The sequence below is a fragment of the Puma concolor genome, chromosome A3, assembly GCF_028749965.1.
Source record: "Puma concolor isolate L17-30 chromosome A3, mPumCon1.1.hap2, whole genome shotgun sequence".
NCBI lineage: Eukaryota > Metazoa > Chordata > Mammalia > Carnivora > Felidae > Puma > Puma concolor.
The window spans coordinates 74,006,729-74,019,780 of record NC_141669.1 but is presented as its reverse complement, the minus strand read 5'-3'; the positions used below and the strand labels follow the sequence as shown (position 1 = coordinate 74,019,780).

The following is a 13,052-nucleotide window of genomic DNA, read 5'->3' as shown; positions in this document are numbered from 1 at the left end:
GAAAGTGAGGGGGAAAATAAGTGGGTAATAGAGCAAGTAAGTGTGCTACATACCTATCATGTCTAATAAATTCTACATCATGTCCCTGATGGCACTTCTTAATGCAGTTCACACATATGGCATTTCGATCTGTGGTGTTACAAGTGTGACATCTAAAAAGCAAAAGCTTACATTATTTTTCTTGAACATGAGATTTCCTCAAAACATGGTATTTCACCCTATGACCTTTGGTTTACAAGAAAAGAGGACCAAAACCATTTTGTGGCCCCATGCCACATTAATTCTGCAAAAGGACTTAAATGTAATAAGTGAATCTCCTGTGTCTTCTGAGAAAAGCCACTGATTTGCAATTTAACCTATCAAAGTCTGTATTGAATCAACTTGGGGGAGAAGGGAGTCAAAAACCACTCAGTGACTAGGGTATATGGAACACTTAATGACAGCTTTACTTTGAAACTCCTAGGCAAATAATATAAGCATTGTGTTCCATCTTTCTAGTGATAGGAATAGTTACTGCAGTATTATATTTTCATATTTATGGTCCCCAACACACAATCCTCAAGTAGACTGACCACAGAACTCAATGTGGACAAATATAAAGTTCACAGTTATATTTTCTTTCCACTGGCAAATACCCCATTTCCTCTGCCTTAAGAGAGAGATCTAAAAATGTTAGGTATTGCCAGTTTAGAAAACACACACACACACACAGAAAAAGAAAAATCACGAACTCCCCCTTTGCAAGACTCAAGTAATTTAGAAATATACCTGTAGAAATCATGCATGGGATAGCTGGTATAACTTGATATTTTATATAAACATTGGCCTCTACTAACAGCCTTTTCTATGGCATCTTGATTGTTCATTATTTTGTTGTCTGTAATAAAAGAAAAAAATAAGTAAAATTCTAGAGGACAAAGACAAAATATAGAAGACTTAAGATAAAAATAGAATTATTTTAAAGAAGAGTCACTTTTTAAGATCTTTAAAGAAGGCTAGCCAATTGAGTAAAACACCTTAAAGGATTTTCCTTGTGTAAGAGATTCCAACTGTTTAGAACAACCTGAAACTTAGAAAATAGGTGTGATGCAGTCTTGGTAAACAGCAAAATAGGCCTTGGTAGACTGACAAAGCAGTCAAATACCAATGGCTTCTGATACCATTATTTTTTCATGGCGTATTTTCTATATTTATAGGCAGAGCAGACTCCAACATACCTTTCATTGTCACATTAACACCAGATGCTAAAAATAAGCCTCCAAACCGGTTGTTAAAAATCTGATTGCCTTCTAGTGTTGCAGTCGCATGATTTGTAATTTCAATACCTGAAGTAAAATTTACAAACAGTAGATACATCATCACATTATACAGTTTCCTAAAAGAAACCTGCACTACAGCAAATAAAAACTAGTTAACAAGTGTATTAACTCTTAATATCTAAAGAATAAGATGAAATGTTAGAGTCCTTGAGAATAACACTTATTTTCCACTGTTACTAGTCCACTCTCCTTGCCAAAGTGAGCAATGCTACAGATGGTTCATAACTTACTACTCTCTTTGCAAACTAAGAAGAGGATAAACGCTCAGAAGTATGGTGAGGTAGCCATTAGTTATACACATGAAGAAAAAAGGAGCTGAATGGTTATTTGGGATAAAAATAATTGTCATCTTCATTGGCAAAAAGTTGAAATATATGCGTAATACTTTGGAGGCCAGAGGGCTTGAATTTGTCTGTAGTACAAGCCTGCATTCTATCCCAATTAATGTTTCATAATTACTACCGGACATTAAGAGAGACATTTCTTAAAAGTTGGGCTTAGAGTAGAAGAATCCAGAACTTGGATTGGGTACTCTAATAAGCGATTATAAATTGATAGGCATTCAGCCACTTTTGTAATACAATTTATACCTTTAGTTATTAAGCAAAAGAGAATAGACTAAAAATCAAACACTTTATAGAAAACAAGCTACAGGTAACAAAAGAAAATACAAACCTGCAGCAAATCCATCAAATATTCTGTTTTTCCTTAAGACTGGATGACTATTAGTGCTGATGAGAACACCTGCTTGAGCATTCCTGAAAATGTCATTTTCCTCAAGGAGACCTATAATAAAATATTTCCTCAGATTAAGACTAATGCACACAAGTTTACTAGGTGTTTTGGTGGTATTTAAGTATTCTTTTAGTTTCTTATTGCATTGTATAAAATTCACAGGACTAACTTTTCAGCTGAAAGTAAAGTTTATTAGTAATTCAAAGGAATGTAAGACTTAACTGAAAATTGCCATGTAACCATACTAACAAATAACTGGAAATCCCATGGTAGCAGGAACCATGTGCAGTTCATTCACCATTGCATCCCCAGTGGCTGGCACATAGTTTTTCTCACTAAAAATACTGAATTAAAATTAATTCCTTTTAAATGTTTCTTTCCCCTCTGCAGGACCCTCAGTGTTTTCATTCAAGCCCTGATTATTTCTGGCCATTACTATAATAATCATTATTTGACCGATTTCTTTTACTCCAGTCTCTTTTGCTGTTATTTTTCCCAGTTACCTACAGCTTTATCACATACCTCTCTGCTTAAAAAGTATTTTCAGAATAAAGTTTAAAATTAAGTTGCCATTTAAAGCCTTTCAAAATATTCCCCAACCTATTCTGTCTTCCTACATTACCTATGCTTTGAATATGCTATACGTTTTTATCTCTAATGCTTTGGTTTGTATTATTTCCTCATTCCGGAATGTCCTACTCTCTTCCTAATGTCACGTCCTCTGGAAGATTTTTAGTTTCTCTCCATCAAATTTATTATTCTCTCTTCTGGGAGTATAACATAATGATCGATAGTGAGCGGAGGAATTATTAGACTTTTGGTCTTCAAACACTGATTTCACCTCCTCCTAGCTCTGAGTAGGTAAATTACTTACCTACTCTTTGTCTCCATGTCCTTATCTGTAAAATGGGAATAATGGCACCTACCATACAGGGTTATAATGGGGATCACATGAATTACTATATGTAAAAGTACACAGCACTAAAATATTAAGCTATATTACTCCTATAAAACCTAATTATGTATAGACAATTATTAGTTGTGTACTAGTGTTTCTCTGCTCCCTGAAGACGTGAAACATGGTTTTTATTTCTGTAGACATTTGACCCATCTGTGGTATTTCAGTCTTGACCTTAAATTGCTTCAAGTCCCTATCTGTAAGTTTGCTTTTGCTAAGATCCAGTCTGAATTCCATGTACAAAGTCTCTTAAGATTTGGGCTCTGCCTCTTTTCTAGGCTCACCTTTCAGTACCTCTTTGCCTTACTAAACCACTTTGTTTCTTCGAGACTTTTGTTTTAATGTGCCATTAGACTATAAACTTTCTGGATGTAGTACTGTTTTTATTTAGCATTGTATCTTTAGCATCGGTATCACAGTTGTTAGTACAGGAGTATTCAGTTAATATGTACAGAACAAATGAAAATGAAATAAGTATGCTTTCTACACCTGGAATGACCTCCCCACCCCATTGACCTGTGAATACTTATTTTTCAAGGCACAGCTCAGGAGTGATTTTACTCCATGAACCTTTTCTCAACACCTTACAAATAAAACCATCCACTGTATTGTGTTTCCTCATTATATCTTGTAAATACTCCTATCAGATATGTTACTTTATTACTAAATTCTAAGCTCCTTCAGAGTCTCTGTCATTAATGGAATCATCACTGCTTGGCTGTAGTAGTAAACTTTGTTGACTGGTATGTTGTAGCAATAACTAGCTATCCGGTATAAGATATGTACAGTGCTGGGTTACTGACATTTCAGGAATGATGATAAATTTGCATTTGACATTCTCCCCTAGTCTCTCTCTATAAGCAACATGCATTTGCAAGGGGCAGGGACTGTGGAACTTTTGCCTCAATGCAAAATGAGCTGACCTTTATGTATACAAAACCAGGCATGCCCGCTGGGCTTCATTAATTCCATTCTCCAACACAGTTGTAAACAGTTACAAAGCAATATTTCTTTACTACAGACATTTTCATCTATTTACAGACCCAATTAATTTCTCATCTAGTTATGTAACTGGACTTTGAGGTTTATTATAATCCTATAACTATTCTAAATATTAAGTCCAGAGAGAGGATGTAAACAAATTCTACCTTAAAAAAGCCTAACAACTGGCATAGTCAAGCTGGCTACAAAAGAAAAAAGAAAAATTACGTTAACATTTGTCTTCTTTACGTGTAGGCACTAATCTCCTAAACCATCTCAAGACCTGATAAATAAACTTGAGATTCACTCATTTATAACATATTAATTGGTAATGTCACTAATCATTAAAGATATGGAAGAAGAATAATGAAAAACTTGATTTTTTACTAATGCAAAATTAACAACGATACCTCGACCCCCATTAAATATACAGATGCCACCATCTCTTCCATCATGGATTTTATTTCTTCTTAGTGTAGGATTACTATCTGTCTTAATCCAGACTCCAGCCATTGCATTGTCAAATATTTCATTGTCTTCTATACAGCCTAGACCTACAAGTGTAAAAATGTAGGTTATGTTATTTGGAAAAGTATATTTTAAAGGCAATTAGCATTGAGAAAAAGATGAAAGATTAAACGTACCAGAATTATAAACAAGAATTCCACCATTCTGTCCTCCCCAAATTTTGTTACGTCTAATTTTGGGGTTGCTTCCAGTCCTATGGATACAATAGAAAATAATGCCATTTAAAGTGCTTCTACTCCCAGGGTACCAGGGTGGCTCAGTCAGTTAAAGCATTCGACTTCGGCTCAGGTCTTGATCTTGTGGTTCATGAGTTTGAGCCTTGTGTTGGGCTCTGTGCTGGTAGCTTGGAGCCTGGAGCCTCCTTCGGATTCTGTGTGTCCCCCTCTCTCTGCCCCTCCCCCACTCACATTGTGTGTGTGTGTGCGTGCGCGTGTCTCAAAAATAAATAAAAACGTTAAAAAATAAATTGCCTTTACTCTCTTATCCATGTTATGTGAGGTAACAGTGGAAAAATTCATATTAATCACAGTAAGAATAAATATAACAATGGCATCCTTCCAAAATGCTCTGAGAAAATTTATTGGTAAAGACACTGATTTAATTTTGCTTAATTCTATTTACTATAGAATACACTTAATTATAGATTATATTACTACTATACAGTCTCCTAATAATATACAAACTAAACTGAGGGAAGTTAGATTAAACGACTATTACTGCATGCTCCCCTCATATATAAAATGAAGGGCTGAATTTAAGTACTATTACAGTTTTTAAAACTGTTAAAATACAGGAAAGAGGGATTTAAAAAACTATTAATTTTACAGAAATAGTGTAAAAAAAGAAGCTCCCATCTACCGAGTGCCTACAACATGCCAGGGATAGCTCATAAGTGTTTTTATACAGCCTTCCACTTTTCCAAGTATGATGGAGTACACTGGCAACTACAACCGTTACACTGGAGAACAGAGGAAATGTGCACTTATGGCAGGCATATGTGCCACTGGCTACCATCTTCAGGTCGTTCAAGAGAAGTTATATTCTGACAAAGCTGAGCATGTGATAAGAGAGTGAATATATATATGGAGGAATAAAGATTGAGCATTAAATAACAAGGAAAGTTCTACATGCCCCACATACTCCCACCCAACTTTTTCCCGAAAGCAAAATGTGAAAACGTTTACCTTATCTGAACCCCTGAATACATATGATTATAGATATCATTGTCCTCTAGCACTCCATGTCCATTGTCATAAAAATAAACGCCAACCTAAAATTTAAAAAAATTATTTTTCAAATGACAAGAAAGTGTTTACCAAACAATGTGTTTCCCAAATAAGAGTCCAAAATAATTTTACCTGCTTCCCACTATGTATCCTGTTTCTTCTCAGTACTGGAGTGCTGCCAGTTGTCACCCAGACCCCAGCCAGAGTATTACTATAAACTTCATTCTCTTCTATTACTCCTTGTCCTTTCTCATGCTAAATGAAATTTATTACAATAAATTACAATACATATCTTTTAGAAACATTACAATATATATATACATATATATCTTCTAGAAATAGTTTATATTCCCCCTTTAAAAACAGTTATCATAAAAAAATCTCAATTTTTATTTTTTAATCTGGTTAAAGAGGTAATGATTACATTGTTTTTATGTAGTCTCTACACGAATTTAAGCTCCAGAAGTTTATATACTGTTATGCGGCTTTGTACTTTTAAATCTATTATAGAAAGAGTAGTAGCATTCAATTTTCTTCAGCAAAAAAGCTTATCTTTCATTTAGTAAGTTAATAGTTATTTCAAATTTATTACTGATGAAATAATTCAAAAAAAGGTCTTAGGTTACTAAAATTTTTGAGAAGATTTAAGATATGGACATTTCTAGAACTGAAAATAAAAATTAGAGTCACACCTAGCATTACACAAGGACCTTTCTAAAACTTCCTGCATTTTCTCACTTGAATCAGTTGTAACAGTTTCAGACACCATGGTAACAGAAAACATAGGACTAATAGATGTTTTTACAATTTTGTAAGATGCTCAATTATGTTTCAACATAAATTCAAATGAGAAAATGGCTTTTCAAAAAATATTCAAAAAGATTCAAGTCTAGGGGCACCTGACTGGCTCGCTCAGAAGAGCGTGCGACTCTTGATTTTTTTAGGGTCATGAACCTCACGCTGGGGGGCAGAGATTTCTTAAATAGATAAAACTTTAAAAAATTAGTAAGAAGATACTTCTATGCCTAAATTCAGTCAGTTGACTGAATTTTACAGAACACTACCCACACTATAAAAGTAAGTTATTCATATATACTGGCAGAAAGAACAAGAGTCTTATTGTATAAATATTAAAGAGAGTCATAAATTCATACTCTACAAGTTGAATGTGGCCTACCCCTTCTCTCTTGGTTTTAATGCATGGCATTCTAGAACTATATTCATTAACTTACCACATAAATCCCACCATGCTGGCCATCATGAATTTTGTTATGTCGAACAATTGGACAACTGTTTGTCCTAATCTGAATTCCTGCTAGTGCATTGCCTATTTAAAAATAAAAGTTACAATGTCAACATAAGGAGCCTAGTGCAACACAGTAAGAGTTTTGCATTACACAGTAGTTAAACATTTTTACAATTTTAGGAAAAGCATTAGGCTGTGAATATGTCATATTCAGAAAGATATTTGTGGTCCATGAACATTAAAAAAAACTAAGGGAACCAGGAGTATAAAAAGAAAAACCGTAGGCAGTATGGGTATAATGGTTAAGAGTAGAGACTCAGAAGTCAGGCTGCCAAATTTTGAATCCCAGGAATTCTACCTTCCTGTGTGACTGTAAGATACTTAACCTCATCATACCTTTGTTTCCTGATCAGTAAGTGGGGATATTTAATAGTGTCTACTTCACAGGGTTGATGTGAATATTATATGACTTAATTCAGGTAAGGTGTTCAGAATAATGCCTGAAACTAAGTAAGCTTTATGTTAAGTATTAGCAAAAGACAAAGCCCAGGAACATATCAGTGTCTGGCATACAGACACCTAATAATGGTTTGCTGAATTAATATCTCAAAAAGTTTTAATGAAGAGTATTTTCCTTTTATAGTTAGTACCAAAGTTAATGAAGTGAATCTAAGGAAACTGTAGATACTTCTGAGACTAAGGTCATATTTATATTTTCATCACTGATAATCTGGCATAGTGATTGGTACACAATGGGTACTCAGTAAATGTTAAGTGAATAATGACTATTAAGTAAATAGATATCAGAAATAATCTTTATTAAGAGTTTAAAGAAACTGGATCAATTATCCTATTTGGATGGTTTCAAAGTGGTCCACTGTGATAATGTCAAGAAAGGCCAAGCTCCAAGACTATATACAGCAAAACCACATGCTTACCATAAATGTCATTTCCTTCAATAAGGCCTCGTCCATCACCAAAGATGTAAACTCCCCCTTGATTTCCATTAAATATAGAATTTCCCCTATAATTAATAAATAATAAAAAATAAACATCTATTCAAACATCTACAAGCTTACTTGTTTTACACAATAAATTGTAAGGCCACTCATAATCATGTGACCTTAAAAAATTATTTATCTTCTAAGGGCCTCAGTTTCCTAATCTGTAAAATGAGGGACTCAGATTAGATGATTTCTAATTCCCTTGCAGTTCTTTCTAAGACCTAAAGCTTAGAAGAGCCTCCTGGTATTTGAGACAAAATAACATTCTTTCTTTCCCCAAAATATTTATTTTGAGAGAGCATGGGTACACACGAGCAGGGGTTGGGGGGGTGGGGAGGTGGGAGAGAAAGGGGGGGTGTAGGGAGAGAATCCCAAGCAGGCTCTGCTCTGTCAGTGCAGAGCTGATGCGGGGTTTGATCCCATGAACCCTGAGATCATGACCTGAGACGAAATCAAAAGTTGGACGCTTATTAACTGACCAAGCCACCCAGGCACCCCCAAAATAACATTCTTAAAAATCACCCCTCAAAATAGCTAACACAATGAGAAGAACTGTTTTTTAGCTGATCTGGAAACATTTGCTGAATATTAACAAGATGGAAATCCCATAATCTACTTTCATAAAGCCAGTGGAAAATAAAACTTGGCAGTTAAAAATAAATTATCATTGATCAAATTATAATAGTTCTGTTCTACAGTCTTAGTCAATGCCTTTCAGAATGTATCTGTTTGTTTCTTTACTGTGGCCAGAGGGAGTGGTAGGAACTATTAAAGGAAAGTTTTGACTTTTTGTTATTCTTGGACTCTGTCCAAGAATCTTTGAGATAGCTACTTTCCTGATTTATGCTACCTGCTCTCAGACAAAAAGAGAAGACAAGATCATTCAGGTTCCAAGAGAAAGTTCATGGCTCTATGTACCCATTTATAATGCAGTTTGATAAATTTAAAATAAAAATCTCAGCATTTGCAATTGTTCATAAAATATTATTAATGCATGGCTTAGATCACTAAAAAACGAACACCCTAAAATAAAAGCAATTGTTATGCTCATTCAGATGCATAGACATTTACTAGGAAAATCTATTTTACAGCAGTCAGGTGTCTAGGAGAGTTAAAGCTAAGTATCCTGACTTTTCTTATAACACAAAACAATGTGACAAAGTAATTTCCATCCATAATTACATATAAATACCTTATTGTTGGGTCACTATTTGAGGTAATCCATACACCTGCAAAGTTGTTTGCATAGATTTTATTCTCTATGAATTGTCCTCTTCCTTTCTCATGCACATATATTCCTCCAGTCTGCCCATGATGAATTTCACATCGAACCACCGTGGGGTTAGCATAGGCTTTTACTTCAAAGCCTGCTATTCTGTTTCTGTGTATGTTGCAACTTTCAAAGTAACCCTGAAAAACACAGAAATTAAACTGTAGGTAAGGCTACCTTCCAAAAAGAAATGACATTAAAAAAATTGACGTTTTTAATGTATACCTCTAAATTAAGTATCAGAAATGTTGAGTAAGAATAAAACACAGATATACACTAAATTTCAAATGATAAACGAAGAGATTTAAGTATTTTAGTAAAACAGAACTATAAATTCTCTAATTAGTCTGCGTATACTCAAAGCCAGGAACGAAAAATAGGGAAAGATTTATTCAATAAATGCAAATAAACACCATTACCCAATAAATATATAGATCCTTTAACAAAGACTTATTACGTATTAAATAAAATAAATCCTTGTTAAAAATGCCCCAAGAAATCAAATTCTAAAAAGTTGACTTAAGGACATAATCAGAGACAATAAAACCCTTCTGAAGACTTATGTTTATGCTCTACATGCTATCTAAGATAGTATACATTAAATATGATCTCAATTCTATTTCAAGAAAAACTTGAAGAATAAAACAAAAATATGAGGGCATGATTATCTGAGAAGTATTATGGATGACTTTTTGTATCCTTTACACTTCTCTTAATTTCTTAAATCTTCTGTAACAGACATGCTTATTTTTTTTATTTTTTGGACATGCTTCACTTACTTGTAATGAGAGTCAAAGTTACTGTAATACTGATATCCTAAATTCTAAGATCCAATCAAGAGTAAATAATTAAGAGAAAAAAATAAGACATTCCTAAGATGGCACTTTACCTCCTGGTCTATCTCCCTTCAAAAACTGAAGGTGTTCTCCATTCTTTAAATTCTCTTTAATACTAAGTACTTTCTTATGCTACCTCTAAGTACTGCTTTGTACTACTTCCATATTGGTCATATCCATTTCTAACTGATCATAAGCTCCTATATAGAAATGAATATACTAATTTCTGGTGCAGCTATACAGGACTTCACACACACTAGACACTCAAGTAAGAACTAATTAACTTTTTGCAAAATCTAGTAGAGGCTAAAAACAGGATGTAAATCTGAATAGTTTACTATATATTTAACTCTTTAAGAAGACACACCTCTGAAAATAACATTCAGAAGTAGTTTCTGGATTCATTTTCTACAAGTACAAATTATCTGTAACTTTGAAAAATAACTTCTTTAAATATGAAAAGCTTCTTTGATTTTACACCAAATAAAAATGGATGTATAATGGATATATATACAGACTATTATGGCAAAACTGAGCATCAAAGAAAAAACCAAGAAATCTAAAGAGTTCAGACCAAATGGACTTAATGTTAGGTTGGAATGAATCCACATTTCTGATGTTTTCATTATTGAGAAAGGAGTTCAATTAGGCTCCTAGTTTATTTCTGCTGGGAGTTGAATGACTTCTCTGATTGGTAAACTTGGGGAAGAATAAACTGGGTATGCTCATTCAGCTTCACTCTTTTCCTCACAGAAGTGAGCTGCCCTGAGGGAGCATGCCTTCTACTATTCCACAAACAAATCTTAGGACTAAGTGGGTAAGCCTATTTAATTTTGGGGTGCAATTACAACCAGATCCATGTGGTTCTTGTTCTAGGTTGTATTCTCCAACTTAGCTCTTTAAGGGTTAATAAAATGCTATTTCAGCCCCCTCCTGCTACCTCATGGCTTTATTTCTTAATTTGTTCAGAATGTGGCAAGGAAATGTGCTGCTTATTGGGCTTCCATAAAGATTTCAGTAACAGCCCACTGTCATCTACTGACTATACTAAACATACAGTACTGCAAGTATATTTTGCTATGTATTGACTAAACATGATTCAAATGCAGGGATGTTCTTTCTGTTTTCTTTAGGTTTTGATTCTGTATAGTTAAGATAGTCAACTAAAGCAATTTAGTTGTTGTTGTTGTTATTTTGTTAAGTTTATTTTTTTACTTTGAGAGAGTGCGAGCACATACGAGTTGGAGAGGGACAGAAAGGAGAGGGAGAGAGAGAGAGAATCCCAAGTGGGCTCCACACCATCAGCACAGAGCCTGATGTAGGGCCTGAACTCACAAACTGTGAGATCATGACCTGAGCTGAAACCAAGAGTTGGACACTTAACCCACTAAGCCACCCAGGCACCCCTAAGATAGTGAACTAGATCCACAAGTTTATTAAGGCAAACAGCAGCCTCCTCTCCTCATTTTCCCTGATCTAATGGCCCCCATTTCCATTCGTTAGCTGTTTCTTTTTATCTCTCTATTTTTTTTTTTTTTAAATTTTTTTTTTTCAACGTTTTTTATTTTATTTTTGGGACAGAGAGAGACAGAGCATGAACGGGGGAGGGGCAGAGAGAGAGGGAGACACAGAATCGGAAGCAGGCTCCAGGCTCCGAGCCATCAGCCCAGAGCCTGACGCGGGGCTCGAACTCACGGACCGCGAGATCGTGACCTGGCTGAAGTCGGACGCTTAACCGACTGCGCCACCCAGGCGCCCCTATCTCTCTATTTTTTTAAAGTTTATTTATATTGAGAGAGAGAGACAGTGAGCGAGTAAGTGGGCACACAAGCAGGGGAGGGGCAGAGAGAGAGGGAGAGACAGAATCCTAAGCAGGCTTCGCGCCACCAGCACAGATGTTTGGGATTCTGTCTCTCCCTTTCTCTCTGCCCCCTTCCACTTGTGCTCGCTCGCTGTCTCAAAATAAACATTAAAAAAAAAAAACCAAAAAACAACTTGTATTGTATCTTCAGCTTGCAGTTTTAGGGATTATCCACTGACTTCCTATTATAGAAGGTAACAATTTAGCTCTTTCTATTTCTATCTCCCATCACACACATTCACACTGTATCATTCCAATGTAGTTATATCACAATTTTGGTTAAGATTACTGTGCTACTCAGAGCTGAGCCATAAAGTACAACTATGTATTCTTTGCCATACAACTTTTTATTGAAGTTAGTAATTATCTTGTTCTCCTTTGCTTAGGTCTCTAGTGATAATTCTATCCTAAACCTGTGATCAGTTCTTTAAACACTTGAATATATTTATATTCACATCAGATTTATCAATTTATCTTCCTGAACATAAGGTTTTATAATCTGCTCTAAACTGGACTGGCTGCCCTGGTCATAGGCATGCAGTCATTTACAACATTGCAATTTAAAGGTTAAAATGTCTCCTAGGTTTTATCAAAGACGGTGTTTGTAACCTGTATTTTTTGTTTGAGGATAGCTTTCAAGAACAGAAAGCAGCAAAAAACATTATTTTCTTTCATACTTTTTTTTTTTTTAAGTAAACTCTACTCCTAATGTGGGGCTTGAACTCACGACCCTACACTCAAGAGTCACATGCTCCAGGAGCCGCCCCCCCACTACATGCTTTGAAAACCAGAAGCCTCTCTATTGCTACAACTGTCATTTGATTACATTCATTACAGAACAATGATTGACTGACTTGTAGTTTAATAATTTTACAAAGAAATCTATCTTATGGGCTTAAAGGGTTCAGTTAATGTAATTCTGCTTTAAAATACATTTTAATGGAATGCATGTTTTAAGAGACGCCTTTAGTGTAAAATAGCCTAATAATACAGAAATGTTAAGTTGGATATAGACAGAATTCTACTTTGCCTTGTAAGATGCAAACCACAAAAACTCCAACATATATGTACAAAACTCCAAAAGCAAG

The 13,052-nt window shown here is 34.8% G+C and overlaps 1 protein-coding gene across 1 annotated transcript in view; it reads right to left on the bottom strand.

Annotated features, from left to right (window-relative positions):
* The window catches only part of FBXO11 (F-box protein 11), an 86,490-nt gene that overhangs the window by 1,353 nt on the left and 72,085 nt on the right, over window positions 1-13,052 (bottom strand). The window contains exons 12-22 of the mRNA XM_086701152.1: window positions 9,190-9,407; window positions 7,932-8,017; window positions 6,980-7,074; window positions 5,880-6,002; window positions 5,706-5,791; window positions 4,638-4,714; window positions 4,404-4,547; window positions 1,995-2,105; window positions 1,218-1,325; window positions 769-877; window positions 54-152 (exon numbers count right to left, since the gene is read on the bottom strand). Of these exons, the coding sequence (XP_086557278.1) occupies window positions 54-152; window positions 769-877; window positions 1,218-1,325; window positions 1,995-2,105; window positions 4,404-4,547; window positions 4,638-4,714; window positions 5,706-5,791; window positions 5,880-6,002; window positions 6,980-7,074; window positions 7,932-8,017; window positions 9,190-9,407 (1,256 nt within the window). The remainder of the gene's footprint in view (window positions 1-53; window positions 153-768; window positions 878-1,217; window positions 1,326-1,994; window positions 2,106-4,403; window positions 4,548-4,637; window positions 4,715-5,705; window positions 5,792-5,879; window positions 6,003-6,979; window positions 7,075-7,931; window positions 8,018-9,189; window positions 9,408-13,052) is intronic.